Below are 25613 nucleotides of genomic sequence, written 5' to 3' on the forward strand. Positions count from 1 at the left end.
TTAATCAGGACAGGATAGGTTATGTTGCAGACACAATTCTGAAATCTCTGTGGCTTAACATAACACACTTATTTTCCATTCACACAAAGTCCACTGTGGCGCTGGACATCACCTTAAGGCAGCTTAGCCATCCAGGCTGCTTTGACATGCTTCCACAGTTGCCACGATAGGGAAAGAGCACTTGGAGAATCACATACCAGCTTGATTTTGGAAGTGACACACATTACTTCCAGTACGGTGCACTGGCCAGAACCAGTCTGATGACCTCACTTGACTACACAGGGACTGGGAAATACAGGCTTCTATGTGTCCAGGAAGCAGAAGAGGGCAGGAAATATTTGTGGGCAACAGTAATGCCTACCCAGGACATCAGGGGCCGATGCCTACAGAGAAGGAGGGGTGAGGCCAAACAGTCTGAGTGTATGAGATGTGCGAAGGAGAGAGGTTTTGCTCGGGATTTGTGTTAGGTCAAGGCTGTTCTAGTCACAGGCAGCCAGCAGGGGAACCTCATCCGGGGCGACAGTACTACCTTCTTGACCCTTTCCTGCTCATCATCTTTCACCTCTGCTCCAGCTGAGGGAGAAGTGAAGCAAAATCTGTAATGACCCTGAGAGGGAGGCAGGACTGGTACAGATGACCGCAGTTTTCAGATGAGGAATCCAAGGAATGAAGACATTCTGTGATGTGCCTGCATAGGCAGCACCCAAAGGATTAAAACCACGGTTTGTGGATTTTAGGCATTTGCAGGCCTGTCGCCACCATCGTATGTGGGCCCTTCATACTCCATCTTTGCCTCTGCAGCACCTAGCATGGGCCTAGTACAGAAGAGTGGCCAAACCCTGTTAGTAGTGAGCCAGGCCCTCCCTGTGCACTTCCCTCCAGAGCCCCTGCATCTGCCCTACAGCACAGCTGTGCAGGGCACACGGCTTCGGGAGCAAGAGCCACCAGCCCCTGCCAGCCTCTGCAGAAAGGCACCAGGTGGGGAAGCCCTTTGGGGTATGTGAGGAGGGCAGGGAGAGGCTCCTGGCACTGTGAAAGGGCGCTTCAGAAGGGAGGGGTAGGGCAGCTGCCCCTTCGGGAGGGAACTCTGTGGGGGCCATGAAGGTGGACTCCATCTGTGCCTAACAGAGTGCCTGGGCAACTTTCTGCCGTGGAAGAGTTTTCCGTAGCTGAAGGTCCTCTATCACACTCCTCCTCCACGCACACTCCATCTGTTCCTGACCTGGCCTTGAGTGGTATTTGTTTTTCTTGTGTCCCAGGATCCCTCCTCTGGCTTCTAACCAGACAACCCTCCTGAGTCCTGGGGCTGCTTCTGCTTCTGACCAGAGCACCTGGAAGAAATTCTCAGCTGAAAACCCCACCTCAGACGTCATGAGTGTCCGCCCGGCAGGCTAACCGCCATTCTTTCCTGCTGAGGTGGAGCTCTGGACTCCCACCCTGGCAGGGCCACACGATCCTTCCTTCCCCTACTCAGTCGACCGCACCAAAGAAACCAGAACCCAGGCCGAAGTATCAGAAACGTGTATTCTTTTTCTTTTAATAGTAAACCTCTTTACAACAAATATAGTGAAAGAGTTTTCAAACAAAACTCATAAGAATCTCGAGGACTTTGTCTTTTCTTATTGTGTAGAATACTAAGAAAGCATCACCATACAGCACAAAAAGAAATATTGAAAACAAATCAACAGTCACACACTTGGACTCGCCCTCCCCAGGACCCAGGATGAGCCCTAGGAGTGTGGGTGATTGTCGGGTTTGAGGGTGGGGCACCTCGGGGCCTGTCTCCCCTCCCTCTCCCTCCCCCCTTCCCTCTGGGACTTGAATGGGGAAGACAGAGAGAATCCAGATTCTCCGTATGACACTCCAGCCCCCCTCCCCCGCTACAAATCCCATTCCTTCTACCAACTGCTTAGGGGATGGAGAGGTGGCAAGAGGGGAGATGAAGCGTTCCCAGGCTCCATGTCTCCTCCCCTCCGTGAAAGCCTAATTTCACCCCCCCATCCGACCCCAGGGGATTCCAAAGAGTCAGTTAAAAATATATAGATATAGATATTTCTAGATACACTTTTACATCATTTCTGTCTCTCCAAACAAATAAATAATCAGCAAGAGAAGGTGCATTACTTCCTTCCTGTCCAAGGTGGGAAGGGCTGGATAAGGGTCAGGGGTCAGTCTCGCTGCATTGAGTGCACTGCTGGGGGGAGGGGAAATGGTGTGTTCCACTGGGGGAGGGGTGTATGTGTGGGAGGTCCTCTCGCCCACTATCCCTGAAAGCTGTGGGAAACCTGGGGAGGGAGGGGCATTGGACGACTCCAGTGATTACTTTGGCAAATGCCCAGTTCTTCGGAGGAAGGAGTGGGTGGAGGCAAATTTGGCTTGTGAGAGGAAGAAGAAATGAAGTCCTCACTTGAGGTCTGGGTTCCCAGAGACCCATTCATCAGGCCGGCCAGGGGCCCCTAACCCCAAGAGAAACCTCGGGATACTGAATTGCAGAAATGTCACATATTCATTCACAGATCACCCCCTGCCCCCAGGGATAGAGAGAGAAAAGGACACGCACACATCCACACATGGTAATCAAAAGCCAGGTTTGCCATTACAAGGCAGAGGGCAAAACTGGTGAATATTGCACCGTGAACTGCAGGGGCACTCACCCCGACCCCATGTTTAATGGTGGCCAAGCCCAGCCTAGAAAGGTGGGCAGACTGATGGCGGGAATAGCCTGAGAAGGGAAGGCCAGTCATTCAACGTTTATTGAGCACCTATCATTCACCTTTCACCCAATCAGCATTTGTTGAGCGCTGGCTATGTGCCAGGCACTGGGCAAGGCTCTGGGAACGCATGCACGCATGCACAAGACTACACCCTGGCTTCTTTCAAGGTCCTGATCAAGTCTCATCTATTGACACTCCCTCTAGGAACGTGCAGGAAGACTGGGCATGCTGTGTGCCCAATCAGCGTTGGGGGGGGTAAGCTGTAAGGAAGGACCGCAGCCCAGGTGAGCAGAAAGCTGCAGAGAGGAAGAGGAACTTGAGTATCATCCTGAAAGCAGGAGGGGGTGTGGGGGGAAGAGGGTACTCCAAGAAAGGGAGCTGGGTATAAAGGCCTGGGGACTGGGTGAACAATTGTGGTGGAACTGCGGGAGAGGTAGGGCTACAGGGAGAAGCAAAGAGGGCCAAGTGCCAGATCCCCAAGTGAAGTATAAACATATTAGAGCTGAGGGTGAGAACAGGGGCTGCAGAAGGGAAGAAGAGAGTGGGGCTCAGGAAGGAGGGTCACAGAGCTGGAAGCCAGGGCTGTGTGGCTGCAAGAAGAGCCATCTGTCCCTCTGTAAACACACACTCAGGCACACAAACACACACGCACACACCCTCAGAGCTCAGTTCACACAGATTCACACACACGTGCCCAGACGGGCTCAGAGACACATAAAGGTACACCCATGCAACCATACACACACACACACACACACACATAAATACGAAGGTACACTCAGACACATAAATACCAGATGCCCTCATAAACACACTCGGGTACCTGTGCGGTCACACGCACCCCTCTGCTCTGGTTTCCTTCCCTGCATCAAGTATCGGAATACTGCAAGCGGCTGGATCGTAGAGGCAGGCAGTGTCGCCTACCACAAAACCGGGCCTTGTCTAACTCTACTTTCCCACCAGGATGAAACCCCAAGGGAGCACTGCACCCCTTGGGCAGAGGGGCTGGGCTTCTTATGTGAAGGAGTGGGGCAGGCCCCAGTCTGCCTGCCCACGTCACCCCAGGACAGGCCCCTTAGGGCAGGGAGTAGTGGTGGACTGCGGGCCGGGGGCCTGCCCCCTCCAGTTTGATCTGTGATCCAGCCTGGGGTCTCAGGACCCCACGCTTTGGCTGCCCCCACTGGGGAGGCAGTAGAGAGGGTGGACTTGGGGGGGAGGGGAGGGGAGCAAGAACAACAGCAGAAGAATCTCGTCTGTACAGTACGGGCCGTTTGAGTCATTATTATTACAATATACTTTGACAAAAATAGAATCTCATTTCATATCAATACAACAACAACAACAAAAAAAACAGTTTCCTGGACTGTTACACTGCTAACGTTTTCCAAAGGTTGCTATTTACAATTACAGTAGCCAAGACAGAAGGTGGGATGCTGCCTGGGGGTGGTGGGACAGGAGGTAGCGAGACAATGAGGGCGCCAAGAGCAGGGAGGTGGGGTCAGGAGCGGAAGGAGCTGGGAGGAGGGCTGGGGAGAGGGGCCAGGAGGAAAGAAGGGAGGCAGGCCTTTTGCGGACCTCCTCCATCCCCTCTCCCACCCTCACACACCACCCCAATGTCCACTCCTCTGGGGATGTGTACGTGCAAGGAAGAGCAAGTCCCCTCACTCACGCTAGTCCCTGGATGCAAGGGTTTCCAGTCCTCAGGCACCCCGGGGTGCCTGAGGCCACCTCCTGCTGAGCCACTTCACTCTCCCCAGTTCTCCCTGCGCTTTGTGGCCGGCTTTACGGGGCTGGGGAGCTATTGCACTGTGTATCTTAGAGAAAGTGCTGGGGAAGGGAGGGGGCCCCCAATTCACTCCCTGCCCCAGCCCTTCTGCCCCTCCTCAGCCCTCTCCTCATGGCTCTCTGTCTTTCTCTCCAACTGTGCTTCATAGGGGCCCCACCTCAAGCCCCTTCCCTCCAGCCTCGATTCCCAGGCAGCCTTCCCAGCCCCAAACCTCGGCCAGCACCCGCACACCTTGGAGGTGCAGATCACATGAGAATCAGTTGAGAGTGTGTGGTGTGTGTGCAGGGGCCTCTGGGGCCCAGGCTTGGGTATTCTGCCCCATGTGCCTGTGGCCATAGGAACAGCTGAGAAGCAGAGACCTTCTTCAGAACCTCTGCCTCACTTTCCCCCTGAAACACAAAACCACCCATGAGGCCGACTTTGGGGTTTCAGTCTATTGTAAGGGGTTTTTGTTGTTTGGTAGTTTTTGGTTATTTCCCTCTGTCTGGGGGATGGGGTGGGAGGGCCCCGCATGCAGGGCTCGGCACCTGTCCTTTCCCAAGGCCTATCGGGCCCCCCACCCCCTCCTGCAGCATATGTGTACAACGTGCAAAGTGTCCCCCCCTTCCCGCAAAAAAGAGCCCCCCAGCCAGTGAAACTGGTGGGGGGGTGCAGAAAGAGGGGATGGGAGCATCCCCCTCTCCAAAGCGAGAATCCAAATTAAAAAAAATATAATAATAATAATAATAATATAATAATTATACACAAATGTAACCGTCAACAGGACACGGAGCACAAGAAAGGAAGTGGGGGTCGAGCGGGAGGAGCCCAGGACAGGGAGGGGTGGGCGGTGAGATTGTCAACTCTTCATCAGGGAGGCGGAGAGGAGGGGAGTGGGAACCGTCACTTTAATGTCTGTGAAAAGAGGAGATGGAGAAGGGGGTGTGAGGGCATGGCCCAGGCTATGGGGTATGTGCCCCCCACGTCCCTCTCCCAGTAGGGCCAGGATTCTAGTGGCAGGGCCAGCTCTGAGGGGAGGAAGTCATCGAGCAGAAGGACTGATGCTGGAGGGAGGGGAGATGGGCCTTTGGCGGGGGTGAAAGGGTGTCCGTGCTGCCCCATAAGGGCTGATGGAAGGGCTGGCTGGCCACCTTTTAGGTGGGAGATGAGACAGGCTGGGGGCATATGGGCCAGTCCCTGGGTGCAGCAGACAACGGCAGACCGGAGGGGCGATGCTACAGTACCCAAGTATCGAGCCGCATCCTCTTCACAGCTGAGCCCTCAGCCTCAGGCTCTGGGGCTGGGCGCAGCAGGCCCAGTGTGGGCCCGAAGTCTCCCCGTCCATCATCCCGGTCCCCCGTCTCATAGGAGGCCCCAGCCGGGCTGCTGAGACTGTCGCCAGGCTCAGGGCGGGTAGCCGGAAACACAGCTGGAGGGGGAGGCGCAGGGCTGCGCTCACGGCTTGGGGACACTGGTTCCGACTTGATGCTGATGTGGGGGTGGGTGGTGACCGTGAGGGCAGCACCCACATGGGGCAAGGGGCTGCCAGGGCTGGAGACAGGCAGTGGGCATGGAGTACAGGGGACAGAAATAGAGGAGGTGAGGGACAGAAAAAGTGATGGGAGGTCACACGACAGGGAGTGAGAGAGGACAGAAAGTGAGAGGATGGGGGTTGGGGGTGGGGTGAGGCAAGTGGATGGAGACAGAGGCAGCAGGAGAGAGAGGGCCAAGTGAAGGGAAAAGAAGGAAAAGAAGTCACGTGAGTTGTCTTTCCATCCCATGTCATCTTCTGCAGAGCCAGGAGGGCCCCCGCACCCCACCCCAAGCCCGGGCTGGCTGGGGGAAAGGCTCAGGATGGCTCTCCCGGGCCTTGACAGGGGACTCCAGGGCTGCCACTTAGTGGCTTACGTGCTGTCCACTGATGACAGACAACCTCAGAGGGATCTCAGCTCTCAAGAGGCCCCTCCTCTTCCCACCCCTCAGCTCCCCCTTCCCCAACACTGGTGGGACTCACATTAGGTTGCTGAGGGACACGGGGACCAGGTGGGGCTGCTGCTGAGGTGGCGGCTGGGGCTGCTGGGGAGGCTGGGGCTGCGGCTGCTGCGGCTGCGGCGGCTGCTGCGGCTGCGGCGGCTGCTGCCAGGCGGTGACACTGCCTAGCGACAGCCCCCCAGGCGAACTGAAGGCCGGTAAGGAGGAGAGCTCTGCACTGGTCAACTGGTAATCTGCATGGGGTGGGGAAGAAAGTGTGGGTGAGCTTCTTGCAGTGGGAGAGAGGACCGAGGCTCCCATGGGGGAGCCGCCTCCAGGATTATCAGGGTGGGGGGAGTTGTTAACGACAGGTGTGAATAATCAACTAAGCCTGTACAAATTCAGTGAAGATGGCACTCAAAGAAACGCAAATCTTGATAACCACGAGGTGCTGCTTTTTAACAGGATGCAAAGAGAGGTGGTTTTTTAAAATAGTGTTTAACTTTTTTTTTTTAACCGTGTGTAGGTATCACTTTTAAATGTCAATTTTAAAAAAGAAGGCGAGGGACTTCCCTGGTGGCACAGTGGTTAAGAATCCGCCTGCCAAGGCAGGGGACACAGGTTCCAGCCCTGCTCCGGGAAGATCCCACATGCTGCAGAGCAGCTAAGCCCGTGTGCCACAACTACTGAGCCCACGCGCCACAACTACTGAGCCCACGCGCCACAACTACTGAAGCCCGCGCGCCTAGAGTCCGTGCTCCACAACAAGAGAAGCCACCGCAATGAGAAGCCCGTGCACCGCAACGAAGAGTAGCCCCTGCTCACCACAACTAGAGAAAGCCCGCGCGCGGCAGCGAAGACCCAAAGCAGGCAAAATAAAAAATATAAATAAATAAATTTAAAAAAATAAAAAAGAAGGGGAAAAAAGGTAGGTAGGAAAGGTCTAATATATGTCTAATTGTCATCTCTTCAACTGCCAAGGCTTCAAGAGCCTTTCTGAGATTAGAGGGGAGTGGTGGGAAATGCTAGGTGAATGGCGCATCTGAAGCAAATGACTGTAACTACCATTCCACCTTCCTCAAAGTCCCTGAGTCTCCTGAAGACTGTCAACACATAAAACAGGTAGGAATAGGTAGCAGCAAGCGTTCGGGCTGCTGTGCCCACAAACACAGAGGACGCACATCTGCCGCCCAGAAGGGCCTACAAGAGCAGAGGGGCTGTGAGCGAAACAGGCCTGCGGTGCAACCGGCCAAGGTTCTGGCGGATTTCCCCATGAGGTGGCACTCGTTGTTTTCAAAATTTCTGTCTTAATGAAGAAACTGTGATGTTTGCACTGAACAAACAGAACCATGAAATGTTTCACGATTTACGCAGCTCTGTTCTGTTTCACGCCGCAGCCTGTTTGGGACACTCTAGAAAATGCCTTCCCTGAGGAACACAGGCTGACTGCACCGCAGCGTGATGAGGAGGGCACACCCGCCAGTCTTCCCAATGCTACACCATGTGCTCCTACTTGAGGGGCCATCTGCTCCAGCCCTCTGTCTTTACGCAGGGAAGACAGGATTATCTGTGCAACAGAACGGTAAGGTGAAGGGCATGAGCGATGGGGTCAAACTTCCTAGCCACCTCCACTTACAGTCCATGCGATCTTCGGCGAGTTACTCAGTCTGTCCATAAACTGGAGGCAATAATCCTGCCTGCATCACTCAGCTGCTATGAGGACTGAGCTCGTTAACACACACGAAGTATGTAGAACAGTGTCTGGCACATGATAAATAATCAAAAGAGCTCCCTGCTGTTATTATTAATTTACAAATGAGGTGACTGCAGCCTCAAGTTTGAGGAACTCTCCCCAGGTCACAGAGAAAGCCAATGGCAGAGCTAAGACACGACCCCAGGCTTCTTTTATTACCTTTAAATCTCACTCTATAGATGGTCCACTCTTGCCTCTGGTCTCATGACAATGTTAATTAGCCAGGAGTTTTGAGATGCTTACATTTAAAAAGCAGACCAAGGGCAGACAGGGGCCCCTAGGACCAACTATTTACAACATTCATTTTACAAACAAGGAAACCAACCCGAACAGTGCAGTGTTGCCCATTGTCCCCCAGCCAGTGAATGGTAGGGACTCAAACCCCAGTCTTGCACTTTCCCACCACACTCCAGCCCTGTCTACCTGGAGATCTGGCTTCCCAGCAGGCCCCTTGGTCTCCTCCTAGAGCGACCAAGCCAGACCTCTGCAGCCAGTGTCAACAAGGGGCCAGGTGCGTCCCTTATCCATGATATTACCACAGGCAGATCACCCCCAGCCGGAACTTGGACTGGGGCCAGGCACTGTAAATAGTGAACAACTAAACAGCAATGTGTTCATTGGGGATTTGTTTATATACGTAGGGTCACCTGAAAACACCTGCTGTTTAAACCGAGGTCTGCTTAACTACTCCTGCAAGAGGAACTGGAGCCCTTGGTTTCTGAGAGGATGTGAGAAAGCCCAAACACTTCCCAGCAGGGCTCCAACGGCAGGCCCAGGGTCAGAATCTGCTTTCACACCAGACTGACAAATAGAGTCTGAAGTCTGGCCTTGCTGAGCGCCTGTCGCAGGTTCACTGACACCCACTAACCTGCCTCCTGCTTCACAGAGACTGGTGGAGGACCTGAGAAGATGGCAGGAAACCACCACCATGGGATTCCCAAATAAACAGCAGCTCCTGAAAAGTGGCCTGTGCTGCCCTCTACCAACTGCCCCCGTTGGTAGGGCTAGAAGGGCCTCAGAGACCTCCTGTCCACCCACAACTCACAGATGAGAACTCCTACTGGCCCCCGAAGGTGCGGCCATCTGAAGCAGTCCTCTCTGAAGCTGCCCAAGGACATGATAACTTGGGAGTGGGTACACACATGGGAGCACACACAAGGGACGAGGGACTTCACAAGACACCCAGGTGATAAAATCTGGACACAGACCCACATGCCAGGGTCTGGCCTCTCAACACGAGGCAGTTCCTCCAGCTCTCTTACCTGCCCCGAAGGGCTTTCCCACACACAGGGTTGGGTTCTGGATTTTTACACACAGGGAAGAGGTGGGATTTTGTGGGTATCTGTACTGGTGTCTGGGACCTACCTAGCATGGTTCAACTCTGGAATGTGGGCTTGGGGAGTGGGTAGAAGTTTAGGGGTCTTTTGGTCTAGTCTGATCTCACCACAGAACAGCCCTGATGCAAGCCATTCACAGGTGAGAAAAGCTGGGGAACATCAGAAGCCTCTTCAGTGGGAGAAACAGACCAGGTTCCCAGCCACATCGATGCTCTGAAACAAGGTGACAAGGCATTTCCGCACTGGGAAGTCCTTCCTGACACAGCAGCTTGGAATGCAGGCAAGGATGGCTGAAAATGTCACAGACTGTTCCTGGGAGGGTGTGAGTGGGTGACAGAGGCCAGGACAGCCCTGGGGACCCAGGACGGCCCAAGCACTGGGTGTCCTTTCTGAATTTTTCTACCCAGAGGTCTCTCCCATGTCTCCAAGTGACTCTTCACCTTCAGATCCCCTCCCCCACTTTCATCAGACCTCCTCCTCCCCCCTTTCCCCCTCATCATTCCACCAAGCCAACATCAGGGTGAGAGACCCCCTTCTTCCTCCTCCGGCCCGCCCTGGAGTCTCGACTTGGCTTTCCCAGGAAGCTGGATAAATCTTCCTGACCATGCTTCCTCTCGGGTCTCCTCAGCCTCCCTGTCTCTCTCTCTCTCATTCCTTCATTCTTCTCCTCCAGGAAGCCTTGCTGAACTCGGCATGCTCCCCTCCCCACTCCCCGACCCTGGTCAGCCCGAGTCACCCAGCTGCTCAACCCACCTCAGAAGAGAGCTCCCCAAGGACAGGGCTTTCCCTCTCCATTAGGTCCTATTTAAAAATAAGGGATACTCATACCCACTTAAATTTGATTTTCAGACAAAAGAATGAATAATTTTTGCACAAGTATGTCTTTGAGACAGTTCCAATAACACCATCACCATGTGAATGGCATCCGATGTTACTATTTGCTAAATCTGGCAACCTTAATTAGGTAGGGGCTACCCCAAATCAATGGCCCTCCTCAGATGGGGGCATCCCCCGGCGAATACCTCGTGTTCCTTCTCTGGTCCCTCCTGTGCCCCAAGGCCAAGTGCACACAGCTACATGTCACATGAACACTCACCTGTGTTGTAGGCGGTGGGCATGGAAGAGAAGGGGAGGCCCTGGCTGAGTAAACTCGGTGTTGCCACGGAAACCACTGGGGTGGTGAGCGAGTGGGTAGACTGGGAGACCCCAAGGCGCTGGGCATTGTTCTGCAGGAGAAAAGAGTCTGTCAAGAGGTGGCAAATGGGAGGGCTGCTTTATCCAGGGCCCCCATTCCAAGGACAAGCTGGGGTCCCTGAATCTCAAGGCCCAGGAGGAATGCCTCAGCATGAAGACACCGCAGACACACAAACACTGGTGCATTCACAGAGACACTGCGATCCATGGAGAGAGACATGCACACACAGATTCACTGACGCCTACACACATGCGAAAAGGAAAGTACATATGCTGGTCCTGGGGCCCCAACACCAGCCATGGGCCCTGTCTCCATTCTTCTCCTGGTTAGTCCCCCTAGAGTCTACCCTCCATCTGTCACACTGCAGCACACGTCCTGGGAGAAGTGTGCTGGCATCTGTGAGAGGAATGCAGGGCCTGGCGTGGCGTGTGCCTGCGTGTACGCACACACGTGTGTGGGGCTGTCAGCTCCATCTGCCGCTGAGTCACTTGTTTATTCCAACTCCGCGCTGGGGCCGTAACTGCCGCCGTGTTGGCCGCCAAAGCCTGCCTGCCTTTTCCAGCCTCTCTGGCCTCCCGTCAGGGAGTTCGGGAGGGAGGAGCCCCCGCCCCACTCCTGGCTGAGTGTGAGGATGTAAGCGTGTGTATGTGTGACAGAGGAAGAGTGCTGCGTATGCCTCTGAGTGTCTGTAAGACGGGCTGCGTGCAGGAGGGAGCACCAGGAGGGAGGGAAGCAGGGAAGCCCCTGACCAAGGACAACTCTGGCCTTGCCTTGGGCCTCAGCTTTCCCTAGAAAACCGATTTTCCTGTCCAGTTGGCATCCCTCCGAAGGAGGTCCCTGTCCTGGGTGGGCATGAATAGAGTCAGAGGGCAAGCGCAAGGGCCTAATCCAGGCACCCAGGGATACACTGAGATGGGACCTCTGAGGCCTGAGGCAGGCCCACTCCACTGGTGCACGGGCATGCGTGCGCGCGCACACACACACACACACACAGGTGTGTCTGCATGAATGCAACGTCCCATGAAAACATCCACGGACACTCAGGTACACACACATGCATTGAACTCCTCGCCCCCACCCCGTTCATCTCTGCATCCCACTTGGCACTAAGCATAGCTCTTGGCAAATAACCAGATAAACAAACACCACACACTACACACACAGGCCAAAGGACAAAGGTACACACATACTCCATGCTGGGGGACCGCAGAGCAATGGGCTAACCCAGAATTTAAAGCCACAGCAAACATCTCATAGCCTCACTTACCAGATCTAAATGGTCCTCAGTCTGGGAGCAGAAATAAAACCAAGGGGATGGTTCAGTCTCTGGCCCCTGCCCTCCCCTCACGCCCCTGCCCCCACAGCCATGCCGTCTACCTCTTTGCATCGGAGCAGGATGGCTCTCCAACCTAGGAGGGCAGAGCTCTTCACTGTCCTGATTTCCAGAAGATGCTATATCCCAATGCCCACCAGTTAGGAAACCCTCACAGCCTAATCCTCATCCCTCTGATCACCCTCCTATTATCATCAGGGAACCTTGTCTCCCACCTCCTGTCCCTTTTTACTGCCCTTGAGACTGGTACTTCTGTGCTCCAACCTCTTGGAAGGCCCTTTGGGAAGGAAGAGCTCATAAAAAGCCACGATTCCACGATCTCTCTAGGGAAGTCCTAACTGCTGGTTCTCTCTCCTGCTAGAGGTCGGCTCTGTCCTCCCACCCTACTGCTCCCCACTCTCCCATTCCCCAGCCCCTGGCCCTCGGTCCAGACACCCCACTCACCAAATGATGCATTAACCCCTTTCCTCCCTGGGAAGTGATGACCCTCAGGTCAGGCTTGCGGCTGGGGGCTCCAAGCTGGGCGCTGTGGGTGGGTGGGGGCGGAGACTTGGCAGGGATGACCTTGTTTAGGCTGTTGCCGTTGGCCATGGGGAGGAGGCCAGGGGAAGCCCGGGCGCTGACGTAGCCATTCCCTGGAAAGGTGAAGAGATGAGGGTAAAAGGAAAAACGTGGACCCACCACTTAGCCCTGTTAACTGCTCCCAAACCAATACTCCTGTCACCCAGAACTTCTCAAAGCCATGTTCAAACTTTGAGTGGCTACTAAGTTCTCTCATTTTCCCCTAAAACCACCCTGGTCTTGGGAGTAAGGGGAGAACACTCCTTATTCCTCAATCATCGGGTTCATCCCCCTGCCTCTAAGCTACATGTGATGGGACTGGGTAGTAGGAGCTGGTCTCCAACGATAGGACGTCCAGCACCTGCCCCCAGCTGGGCCCATAATGACGCAGGTTGGAGAAGGGTGGCAGCCTGGAAGTTGAGACTCAGTGTGGATCCCGGTCACAAGGGCAAATCAATCACTCAGACTGCTCCCCTTGCCTTGAGCTCGGGATGCTGTGATTTGGATAAGCACGTGACAAGATGCCTGTAGCTCTGGGAAAAAGACGAGCCATTCATTTGCAGTGCTGGTGTTACTGGAACTGGGGGACTGATGACATAGCTGCCACCAAAATTAGACTGGTAATAACAAGCAGAATAACCATCTTTTACATTTGTTCCACACTCCATAACCAACACAGGGCCTTCACACACGGATCATCGTATTTAATCCTCACACTAACCCTGCAAGATGGACAGGACATGTATCATTAGCCCTACTTACAGACGAGGAAACACCTGCCAACCGCTGGTTCGGAGAGGTGTGATGACTTCTCCAGGGCCACACAACCACTTTCTACGTGTTGCGCTCGAGGGCCTAGAAGCATCACCGTTCCCTTAAGGTCTGCAGGCACTTCACTGGACATTTCCTTGGAGAGGGAGGGGTATTCACCCATTCCCCCCATTTCCTGCCCCCGTACACAACTGCTGCCAAGGAGGTAGTACATGGCTCCTGGGGCCAAGCTGGGGAACTCTAAAACCCAGAGATGTGGCGGTGACCAACGTCAGAAGTATCACCTTGCCCTCTGCCCTGAGAGCACACTGCTTCCCTGGAAGTGTGTGGCTGCCTCCATCCCAATTCCCGGATCACTCCGGGAATGGCAGGAATGTTGGGGTGACGTCAATGGTGACATTCGAAGTCACAGTCACCAGCCGGACAACGGCACAGGGCAGGAGGGGCTGTCAGCTGCTGGGGGGGCGGGGTGGCATGGGGCGAGCAGCCTTTCTTCTGTGGTTCATAGACGTGTGCTTACAAGTGCACATCTAATGTCTGGATATTTCCATAAGAGTGAGAAAGTGTCCGTACGTGTGTAAGTGCGTGTGAGTCTGTGCCTCTTATCGGTCGCCAATGTCAGATATTCGTATCTTCCAGATCCCAACCAGACGCCACCCCCCAAATGAACTGGAAAAATCTGGAACCTCTCTTCCAACTAGAAATGTTGGTCAGTTCTCAGAGTTTTCCCAGAATTCTCTGAGCCTACATCTCTGCCAATCATCCACACCAATCACTGCTACAGACAAAAAAATCCAGGGGCTTAAAAATCCTCAGATACTACAACCAGCTCAGGCCCTGGGATCTTCCTCTCCCCTAATCTAGGCCACTCTCGGTCCCTGGAACACCTGAGGCCACCGAGCAGGCAGACCCTGGCCTTCCCCCAGGCAGAAGGGCAGCTTTACTCACCGACAGGGCTGGGGCAGGCTCCGTTAGCACTGTTGAGGTCTCCCCCCAGCATGGCCCCTGGAGGAAAAAGAGAACCATAAGCCGACAGCACAGCCTCTTCCAGAGTGAGTCCTGGGAACTGGACTCACTGGGAGTCACACTCCCTTCCCTCTGGAACCACATACGTGGGAGAGTGCTGTGGTGGGTGAAGGGAAATAGTCACCGTGGAAAATGGAATCCCAAAGTCTCACCACACCTCACTGCCACGTCACCTACCCACCTATCAGATCACTTACCTGCGCTGGCTGGCCGCTGGGGCAGGCCGGGAGACACACTGTTCCTCTGTAGTGCTGGCTGCTGGGGGGACAGGAGCCGTGGGTCCGTGAGGGATGACGTCACCAGGGAAGGGGTGACCAGGGAGCCGCTGGGATTGCTGAACTGCAGTGAGCTCTGATTGGACACGGGCACCGTGACGGGCATGGCAAAGTTGGGGGCCGGGACAGCTGACTAGACAGAAGATGGAGAGGCAGGGTCAGGCCAGGGTGATCCCTTACCCTGGACTCACTTTGCCTGGGAGGGCAGGACAGGGTTCCTCTAGCCTCTGGGCTGTGGGTCCTTGGGCCAGGAGCTCCATCTCTCTGCTCTGGAACCCCTGGAGTCATGCCTGCCACTCCCACCAAGGAAGTATGCTGGTTGGAGTGCTTTGGGATCCAGCTCTGGCCCAGAGAATGAGAAGAAGGCTCTGCTCACTGCAGAGAGACCCGGGGACACCTGGAACCCCCCTAACGGAGGTGGGTTAGTCCTCAGCCAGGCAGGACACACAGAGAGCAGGTTAGAGGCCCTGAGTACAGACCCAAACTCACACACACAGCTGTTAAGGATGAGCGCGTGGGTCGGGGCGTCACCTCACTTTGTCGCCTCTCATCCGTCTGCCTGCTGCAGAGGGCGTTCACCCACCTCACTGCCTTCCCCTTCAGCAGGAGTCTCTGCCTCCCCTTGACAGTGCTATTGAGTATCTTGGGCTGGGGGTGTCAGAGCAGGCCCAAAGGGGCCTCTCCCCAGAACAAATCTGGGCAGAGAGCACATTCTCTACTTTCCTGTCATCTAAGGATCTCAGGTCATCTACACACTTCTTGCTGGTGAGGGGACACTCCAGGCCTCTCCCGGCTTATGCTCCATCCAAGATGAGTCTCAGCAAGGGTCACGGGTTTATCATGACCAACGTCAGAGGTTCCTCAGTGGTCACCAATAGCCCCAGCATGGCTCAGAGCAGAACATCCATCAGAGGCAGCCGAGGGCCGGGGCGGGGCGCGAAGCCACACCATGCACCACAGGGAGGCTCTCCTCCATGCGACTACTCACGGCCAGTCTATAACTCTGCATCATTTTATCAAACTCCTCGTCTATCTTTTTATATTTCTCCTCCGTCTGGGGGGTCAGGGCAAACACCTCGTCCACCTCAGGGCTCTCACATTCCCTGTGCTTCTTGTGCAGCGCCTGGGGGGGAAGGGGCCGGAAGGGGGGGCCAACAGAGAGAGAGTGAGTGGGGCTCACCCCATAGCGCCGGAAGAGCCCGTCGAGCTCCTCGCTGGCGCGCCGGTACTTGTCCTCCAGCAGGGGGCTCTGTTCCAGCGAGTCCTCCCCGTCGGGCTCCGGGCTGTCGCAGCCGTTGAAGCCCTTCTTCCTCAGGGTCTGTAACCGCACCACTACCGTCAGCAGGGGTGAGGGTCCTCCCAGCCCCGACCAGCCCCCGCCTCCCTGGCGTTCCTTCCAGCCCTTCCCTAAGACTCTCCTACTAGGGCACTGTGTGACTGTGTGGTTGGTGGGGGAGGCGTCAGAATACAGGGTCACGTGGAAGGTGGGCCTAACCCAGGGACTGCAGCCGGCACAGGGACATGTGCTTCCAAGGTGACAGGTGGGGTGGGGGGTTTCTGGGGGATGAGCTGAGGGGCTGGTACCCTGTCTACCCTTAGGTGAGCCCCAGCCAGAAGGCACAGAGCGCTCTCCAGCGCAAGGCAGTCAGGGCTGTCTTTGGCCCGGCTCAATTCCTGGGCTCTGCTTAAAAGAAGAAGGGGAAAAAGAAATCGAAATGGAGACAGAGAGGCAGAAGAATAAGAGGGAGAAAGACAAAACATTTCTTTGCATTTACTGAGTTCCTACCATGTACCACCTTGTACGCTGTCCTCGAGCAAAGGCCACAGCTTCTCCCATGCACCCACACAAAGGAGGGGATGCACACCTGGTGGTGTGGAGGAGACCCCAAAGCTGACCTCTCCATGCTCAAAACATCTTCACAGATGCTTGTTTTGTCTTGAAAATGAATGTGAATTTCACATTCTAGTCTACAGTAAATCTGTTTTCTCTAATATAAAAATAAAAGAATTTCTTCCACATCTGTGGAGTGGAAGTCTCGCTCCAGGAAGGCAGGCCTGTGGCTTCCCAGGCACCCTTCTTCATCAGCACAGGTCCCGTACCCCCAGTGTGAGAAGCAGGAACTGGGCTGTCTCATTCAATTCACACAACACCCTTCAAAGCAGGCACTGGCCCCATTTCGTGGAGGTGGGCACCAAGGCTCTGGGAAGCGAAACCACCTGCCCAAGGCCACACAGCCAGTAAAGGCCAGAGCTGGATTCCAAAGCCCACGTCCTTTAATGGTTTACAATGTCAGCTCTCTTTGAAACAGAAAATAGAGCCACAGGGACCCACAAAGGGACAGAGACAGAGCAGCAGAGATGGAAACAAAGAGGGAGACAGAGAAAGGAAGAGTCAGATGCAGGAGCATATCAAAAGATGGAGAAGGAAGGAAAGAGAGAGAGAGAGAGAGAGAGAGAGAATTTGAGAGCAGACAGAGCAGAGATGTCATGTTGTGCCTGACAGACATGAAGAAAGCGGCTCAGAGAGGGCTGGGGTGGAACTGGGCTGGGTGGGCAGCCCCATCTGACATCTACCTCACTGCCCTCCTTCCTTCTCGGGCCCGGGGTTTGTAGAAGAGGATGTGGGTTTATATGTGTGTGCGCACAGGTGAGGGGGCTTCAAGGGGCACGTGTACATGTGTGTGTGCACGGGGAGGTCCAAGTGTGCATGCTGCATGGGCACGTGGTGTGCAGTCGCAGGCGGGGGTGGGGTCCGCGTGCGTGGGCCCACCTCGATGATGTCGGCGTTGGTGCGGCTCTCGTGCGGCTCATTGTACTCCGTGTACTTGAGCAGCACCTTGTCCATGTCCGTGCTGGCGTACTGGAACAGCTTGTTGGAGTGGTTGAAGATGATGAGTGCGATCTCGCAGTCACAGAGCACACTCAGCTCGTACGCCTTCTTCATCAGCCCGAACTTCCTCTTGGTGAATGTCACCTGTAGGTGGGCGTGTGGGCGGCCAGGTCTGGCTCAGTCAAGGTCTGCCCAGGAGTCCCACCTACAGGAAGCTGGACATCGCCAGCCCCTGCCTCAGGGTAACCCTGTTCTCAGGAGCCCCTGGTCTGGGCAAGGAACAGGCCAGCGCCCCTCTGCCAACACACGGCCAAGGCACAGCCCAGGGCCAATTCACTGAAAGCAGACATTCAGATGGACAGAACTCCACACCTCTGTGCTGGGGGCTATAAACAGGTTAGGGAGGGAGAAGAGAAGAGCTTCCAGCCTCTTCCCTTGGGGTAGGAGGAGGGGAAGGATTCATCTTGGGAAAGGGCAAGTGCCTGGGTGCGGCCTGAGGTTTGCATATTGCATATTGTAGGGGCTCAGGTCTGCCTGGTTGCAGCAGCAGATAAGTCTTGGGGTTCCAGGACACAGGGTCCTAAGAGCTGCAGGGAGGTGGGGATTCCTCTTCTCCCAACTCAGCCCTTGCCCTTCCATAACAGACTCCAGAGCCCCCTTCTTCCAGGAAGCCTTCTTGGAGTGTCTGGAAGTGGAGTGGAGGCAGAGGCCAGCTCCCTGCCCTCATCCACTCCGCGAAGCTCCCGGATCCCCTCACCTGTCGGTTCCGCTCATCGGTGATTCGCTGGATCTGAATCTTTTTCCTCCCCATCTTTTCCGGGGATCTTCACTGCCGGGGAGGGGAGGGGATAGCTGGGTGGCGGGTCTCGGCACACCTTACACTGTGCTCATGAACAGTCTCGGACCAGCACTCAGTTCATGGTCTGCGGGACACCTTCTGCACAGCCTCCTGGGTGGGGAGGGTCACAAGAGGACTGTCAGCCCTGGCAACCCTCAGGCCTGCTCCTTTGGCACACGGGCCAGCCTCACAGCACCCCTGTGAGAGGCTGGCAGCATCTGAGCCCCATCCACAAACTAAGGAAATGGTGGCGACCTGAGGTGATGGCATGCCACAGCCAGGCACAAGCCGGAATTCACTCCGGGCCCAGGACTCTGCTCCAGGATCCTTCCACACCATCACTGCTGCCCTCAGGTTCTAGGTCAGACAGCACACAATCAGGGAGCTCCCTGGCTCCTAAGGGTCTGAGTCTTAGAGAATGTCCCACCCCCTCACTTCTCCCCAGAGCCCACCAGGAGCAGAGACACCTGGGCTTGCCAGCTGCCCCGCTGGCCTAGGACGGTGGTTCCCATACGGAGCCCGGTGCAGAGAACGTGCTGAGTGAACACCCGCCGAGGCTGTGAACAGCTAGCCCGGTGTACCTGCTGCCAGAATGGGAGTGTGTCTGCACCCCTGGCTCAAGAATATACCAGAGCAGGTCTAGAGCAGTGGTCCTCATACCAGACTCATGGAACCCTGGAGCCTGGAGTCCCAAAGTAGGGCTTGGGCTGCAGAACCCCTATCTCCCTTTAACCAGGGCTCCCCTACACCAATCTGTTTTACTCAGTGGGCCTTGGCCTAAATTTCTGCTTTGAAGAAAGGATTCTGCTGCTTTAAATAAACAAACCAACCAACCAACCACCCCTCTACACCAGAGGTCACTAAATTTTTTCTTTAAAAAGCCAAATAGGGGGCTTCCCTGGTGGCGCAGTGGTTGGGAGTCCGCCTGCCGATGCAGGGGACACGGGTTCGTGTCCCGGTCCGGGAAGATCCCACATGCCGCGGAGCGGCTGGGCCCCATGAGCCATGGCCACTGAGCCTGCATGTCCGGAGCCTGTGCTCCACAACGGGAGAGGCCACAACAGTGAGAGACCCGTGTACCACACACAAAAAAAAGAAAAGCCAAATAGGGACCTCCCTGGCGGTCCAGTGGTAAAGAATCTGCCTTCCAATGCAGGGTACGTGGGTTTGATCCCTAGTTGGGGAACTAAGATCCCACATGCCGCAGGGCAACTAAGCCCTTGCGCCACAACTACTGAGCTCACGCACCTCAACTAGAGAGCCCGTGTGCCGCAACGAAGAGCCCACGTGCTCTGGAGCCCACGCGCCACAACGAAAGATCCCACGTGCCGCAACTAAGACCCATTGCAGCAAAAAAAAAAAAAAAAAGGTAAATAAATATTAAAAAAAAAAAGAAGCCAAATAGTAAGTATTTCAGGTTTTGCAGGCCATACCGTCTCTGTTGTAACTACTCAACTCTGCCATTGCAGCATGAAAGCAGCTGTAGACAACACATTTAAAAGAACGAGTGTGGCTGTGCCCCCCAATAACACTAGATTTGTAAGAACAGGCATGGCCAGATTTGGCCCATGCGTCACAGTTTGCCAACTCCTGCTCTAGAGGAGTGGGGCATGCCTAGAACCCAAGCTCAGTCTAAGAGCACTGCCTCCCAACCTTGCTCAACTCAAAGCATGTAGAGAAAATATAGAACCAGTGCCAGACAGGAAAGAGGCTGCTGGCAGCCAGGGGGACACAGGCACCAGGTGGAAGGATCCTTGTTTCAGTACACCTATAAACCCATCACGGCCCACTGGTCGAAGAGCTCCAATTAAAGGGCCAGGAAGGAAAACGGAGGCCCTGCACTGTACAGCGTGAGGTACCACAGGATGGAAGGAGGCACAGGGATGGCAGCCCAGCCTGAGCCAGACAAGGTGCATGCTCTCAGGTGTGGGTAGCACCTAAACAGGCTGGGTGCGCCCCCGGGGACTGGAAGGGCCCAGGATGGAGGCACAAGATGACCCCAGGGCCCTTCTGGCTCTGTGATTCCAGAGATGGAATAGTGGGAGATGGTGGAAAGGGGCAGTAGGCATGGGACCCACGCTTTCTAAAGCCACTCTGATAGGGTCCTGGAAGGAGCCCAGACCACAGAAGCCCAGTCCTCCTTTCCAGAGTTCCCCTTCCACAGAGTCCCTGCCAGAGGGCCCACTACAGAGTCCAGGAAGGTGGGCTCTCACCTCCCCACAACCAACCTGGGCAGAGGGTGGGTGTTTGACGACAGAGACACCTGTAATTAGGAACCCACTCCCCAGCCCCCATTTCCAGTGGCTGCTGAGGTTCTCTAGCCTTCACATATTCACTCAACCGTGGGTCCCAAGGTTCCACAGTAGATGCCAAAGTTCAGCCTTGGCATCTTGGCCATAGAGGGAAGGAGAGAGGGAAGGCAGGGAATCTATGGCCTTGGGAGGAGCCAGGAATATCCCTCCCCACCCTTTCCCATGACCAGGACTTTCCCTCAGGCGTTCCCTAGCCCAGCTGGAAAGAGAGCTTCTGCTCTGTCCAGGTAGCTTCAGAAAACAATGTAGCCCCCTCCCCACCCCTAGAAGGACCCTCCACACCTCCCTCTCTCTCCCCAGGGAGAAATCTTCAAACCCTCTTCCCTTCCTCCTTATCCTCAAGGTGCTCCATGGGCCTTGGGCCGCCTACTGTCCACCCTCACACATGCCCTAGGACATCACCATCACCAGCCCAGCCAACCCTGAGTTGGCTGAACAGATATCTGGACCCAGAACTAGCTCCAGCCACCCCATCCCTCGCCTGTGACCCCGATCTCTGCCAAACACACCACTGCAAAGGCTCCAGCCCGAGGAGTTCGGCTGCCCCGCCTCCCAGTGCAATCCAAAGGCTGTATTTTCCAGAGTTGCAGTGGTACGGGTTTGGCAGAGAACGGGGTGGGGAGGGCACACTGAGGGCAAGGGAGGGCTAAGAAGAGGGCTTTTAAAAATTTTTCAAGAAGAAGGCTTTTTAAATGGGATTCTCTGGCCTGGCCTTGAAAACCCCAATCTAGACTGGTCAATGCAGCCACCATCACCCTCCTCTGGCTCCCAGTACCCACCTTTCATCCTTCTCCCATTTTACTATCTCCTTCTCGCCACCTTTGGCTCATCAGCGAATTTTTGCTGAGAGGTAACCTCTACCAGTTTCTGGCCAATGCTGTCTCTTCCCTGAAGTTGGGAGAGATCCCTCTCTTTGCTCTCACGATCCTCAGAGAAGTCATTCCTACAATCTAACTTCATTCCTTTGGTTCTCCCCAAGATTATTGACTCTCAGAGTATTTTGTTCTTTTCTTTCTAGCACTTATCGTGATTGTAAATAATTACAATTCTGTGCTTCTATTTAATGCCTGGCTCCCCTATGAGACTGAAGCTTCATGAGGGCAGGAACCACATCTGTATCCTTCACCACTCTATCCCGTGTAAGGAGGAGCTTGGGAAATGTCTGTTGAAAGGAAGAAAGGATTGTTTCATCGCTGTGACCCTGTGAGAAGTCCTTCTTCTGGGCTAACTTCTGTTGCAGGACCAGCTCCTCCCACTCTATCCTCTGAGGAGACAGAACTCTTCCCCTCCCAGCTGCGCCGGCAGCTTGTCGGTTTGGACGCCACCTACCCTCCAACTACCCCTGCTACTCCAGTCCTCAACCCTCCCTACCCTCAGGTTGGTTGGTACAGAGGGTGAGACTCTAAAGTCTTCTAAGGAGCAGCCCTGAGTACATGGAGATGGAGAGGACTGGGTTGCTTAGGCAACTGTCACCTGGCAACCAGCTCCCTGGCTGATCTCCTACACCACCACCCCCACCCCCGCCTCATGCTGGGGGAGCTGGGATGCTAGAGGGATCAGGGCTGAGAAGACAGGGAAGCCACAGAGACCAACTGAGCATCCTCTGATAGAGCAAAGTCAGGGTTAAAAAGACCAGGCCTCATCGATACCCAGTAGCCCAAAGCACTTTTTATGATTCCATGTTCCCATGGCGCCCTCCCCATTGCCACTCCTACCTCTGTGCCAACACTGCCAGAGGAGGAGATGCCCCTACCTCGGGCAGTCCTTCCTCCTATCTAACCAGGAACCTTCCTACAAAGCAGGCTCAGTCTGTACTCATCTCTTTCCCCTTCTGCTATCCACTCTACACTGTTGCAGTCTTGGAAAGCTTGGGGGCGAGAACAGTAAGGGCAACAACTCAGCCCTTACTTTGGAACAAGGGGTGGCTGGGGCCTGGGTGGGCACAATGAACCCTAAACTGACCCTATCCAAGGTATGGAGGCCTATCTGGACCAAGCTTCCCTCCTATCCAATTAGGGAGATTTTAATGAACACCTGGACCTCCTTAATTAGCTCTCTTCCTAATTACCTAACCAACTGCCAGGAGCCAGAGGCCTGGGCATCTGTTATCCAGATGTGAGCCTTTTCTTCTTCGCCTGGGCCGGCCCCATTCCTCTTCCCCTTTCCAGCCCGCTCCTCCTCTAGGAGGCCCTCCCAGATGACCTGGCTTTTGGCTGCTTCTCCTGGAGGCCAAAGGCTTGGGAGGGCTTAGGGCTGCCACGGAGACGGGGTTATCCAGGATGGCCTTCCTGCTCTGACGGCCCCAGGGCCCACCCAATCCTGACCTCAGGCCACAGCTGTGACTCCTTGGGCTGGCAGCATCTCTGTCACCAAAGGTACCCTCTCGAAGACTCCAGCGCTTCTGCTTCTGATTCACCTACTCGGAGTAGTGCTGGCAGGACAGGATTGGGCAGGGTGGACCTCCTGGGGAGTAAGTGGGAGCAGACAGAGATAGGGCCTCCCCCAACAGAGACAGAAGGAGCAAAGAGGGAGGAGGATGGCAGCTGGGCTGAGTCCCAGGGAGGCAGGCGCAGACCCACCGTCTGTGGAGAAGGGTGGCTGCAGAGAAGCCTTTGCAAATGAGACAGGACACAGGGCAGGAGGCTCATCTGACAACACTCTTGACAAGGAGTAGAGGCTGAGTGAGGGGACCAGAAACGGTGGGGGTCCCAGAAGGACCCCACGGACAACCGGTTTCCTCAGCTGGGCTACAGACCCAATAGGAACACGTGGGTTGTGCTGACATGCAAATAAGGTGCAAATAACATATAAAATGTACCCTAAAGGGGATCTCGTTTGGAGGGGGCATGGGAGAAGTAACAGGCTCCTGCCTCCCCCAATGTAACACCACTTGGTACCTGAGCAATATTCAAACCATTCTCGGGTTTCAGAATGATGCTATCTCAGTTCCTGTGTGAGGGTGGCCTGGGGCCAGCGGGAGGAGTTGGGGTGAGCGGTCAGGGCAGCCTCCCGAAGCTGCAGTTGCAGCAGGGCTGCCCTTCCTGGGGGAGCTGCAGGAGAAGTGCCTTCCAGGGGCTAGCCTCCACCTCCCCTCTCCTGCTGTTGTCAGGGGACTACCTACCTCCCCTTCTGCCCTGCACCCTTCCACCCATATCCATCCTCTGTCCCAGCGGCCCAGAGGTTCAGAGGAACTGCAGAGCATCTGCTTTCAGCGCTGCCATACCAGCGCAAGTCAAAATGGAGCAGCTGCCCAGAGAGGCTGAGTGAGCAGCCCCCGTCACAGAGCATCGGGCTTCAAACCCTGCTCTTCCACACAGTGAGAAACTCTCATTAAGCAGGCCCTTCATCCCTTCCTCCCAGGCTGCTCAGGGCTGTGGACTGGAGGGGAAGGCAGGAGGTGCTGGAGACAGCTGTCATCCCTCCTCCCGCCCCTTCCCTGTAGCTGGGCTGCAGGGCATGAAATAAGCAGCAGGCGCTGGGGGAGGGGGTGACAATCCAATCCACCTGTCACCCCCACAGTCAGGCGGCCTCAAACAGCCTGCTCACTAACGAGGGAGGAGAGGTGGGTGAGGCAGACACAGAGGGGGGTGGCAGAGGGGGACAGACACACAGACACAGGAAAAGAGACAGAGAAAAAGTGGCAGAGAGTCCAAGAGGAAGGCAGAGTGAGGGGCAGAGGCGGACAAGGAGAGGGCCAGAGGAGAGAGGGAGAGGCAGGAGACTAGACAGAGACAGAGATTGAGAGAGAAGCAGGTAGAGAACAAGAAACTGCTTGCATGACGCTGATGCTAGGCCGAGCACGTGGGCGAAACTCGACAGGACTCCAACCCTGTCCTCTGAAATCCTGCAGTCCTGCCAAGAGACAGACAAGGGAAGGGCAGGGCCCACCTAGGGCAGGGCAGGGAGAGGCAAGGAGGCCCTCAGGGGCCAGGACTGAGCCCAGACCTGGCCGGGGATGGAGATCTTGGCTCTTGAGGCTCTGGCTAGGTCCAGGCTCCAGGGCAAGCAGGCCCTGAGAGTGGGCAGAGGTGGGCACACGGCCCAGCGGCCCTCTAAACGCCCGGGGTACTGCCTCCATTCCTGCCTCACCCCAAGGCTCACAAACCTTCCAAGCCACTCTCTCTGAACCGCAGCCCTCTACGCAGAGACACATGCTGAGGAGCTCTGGAAGATGGGTGGGAAGGTAAACTCAGTGACCACCAAGAGATGGGGCCCAGGCAAAAGAGCCCTGGGGTTTGCAGCCTCTGGAATCTACACAGACAGCCCTTCCTTCACAAACACTGTACTAGCCCCGAAGTGGGGGGCATCACCCTCCCCTCGAAGTCTGGGCAAAGGCAGTGCTGGGGTCTCAAACTGCCCCTCTCCCCCACCGCCCATAGTCCAATTCTCACACCCCGGCCTGCTCCCCACCCACTGCTCCCTGGCTCCTCCCTGTTCTCCACTCTCTCTGCCCCCTCTCTGCTCCCCCTCCCACAAGGCAGCCTCCTTTCATTCGCCCCGAAGTTCTTCTAGGGTCTGCTCTCAAAGGCACAGGCAGGTCCCCATCCCCATCCTCCTCCTCCCTTCAAAGTTCTGTTTGGCAGGCTCACTCCCCAAACCCCTGGTTCCCACCATCCTCCCCTCCCTGGGGACTCCCCTCCCCCAGCCCAACAGCCTCAGGGTTGGGCAGGGGCTATTTTTAGTCTGGGCACTGAGCTAATTTTAACTCACCGACAAGGGACCTGGGGGCGGACTGTTGGGCTGTGGGGAGGGAGAGAGGGCCAGTCCAAGAAAGCGGGACCTGGGGCGGGGGTGGTCTCAGGTCCCAGGCACCCTAAGAACACAAGCGGAGGTCGGCACTGAAGCCTTCGCTTAAGGGGCTTAAGGGACAGGAATCGACTTGCCAAGAGGAGCACCCAGTGTGGGGAGCAGGGCTAGGAGCCCTCCCTCCAG

At 55.6% G+C, this 25613-nt stretch overlaps 1 protein-coding gene across 3 annotated transcripts in view; it reads right to left on the minus strand.

Annotated features, from left to right (window-relative positions):
- Window positions 1-1510: 1510 nt before the first annotated feature.
- The window catches only part of MEF2D (myocyte enhancer factor 2D), a 34077-nt gene continuing 9974 nt past the window's right edge, over window positions 1511-25613 (minus strand). Inside the window, exons 2-12 of one of the 3 annotated variants that reach the window (XM_032628156.1) lie at window positions 18625-18726; window positions 18289-18480; window positions 17472-17675; window positions 15882-16019; window positions 14624-14834; window positions 14349-14405; window positions 12513-12703; window positions 10637-10766; window positions 6494-6704; window positions 5724-6030; window positions 1511-5394 (exon numbers count right to left, since the gene is read on the minus strand). In XM_032628156.1, the coding sequence (XP_032484047.1) occupies window positions 5383-5394; window positions 5724-6030; window positions 6494-6704; window positions 10637-10766; window positions 12513-12703; window positions 14349-14405; window positions 14624-14834; window positions 15882-16019; window positions 17472-17675; window positions 18289-18342 (1515 nt within the window). In that variant the 5' untranslated portion in view covers window positions 18343-18480; window positions 18625-18726 and the 3' untranslated portion in view covers window positions 1511-5382. Of the gene's footprint in view, window positions 5395-5714; window positions 6031-6493; window positions 6705-10636; window positions 10767-12512; window positions 12704-14348; window positions 14406-14623; window positions 14835-15881; window positions 16020-17471; window positions 17676-18288; window positions 18481-18624; window positions 18727-25613 lie in introns of those variants that run through there. The other 2 variants (XM_032628149.1, XM_032628163.1) reach the window with 2 other exon arrangements.

The sequence above is a fragment of the Phocoena sinus genome, chromosome 1 (assembly GCF_008692025.1).
Source record: "Phocoena sinus isolate mPhoSin1 chromosome 1, mPhoSin1.pri, whole genome shotgun sequence".
Classification (NCBI taxonomy): domain Eukaryota; kingdom Metazoa; phylum Chordata; class Mammalia; order Artiodactyla; family Phocoenidae; genus Phocoena; species Phocoena sinus.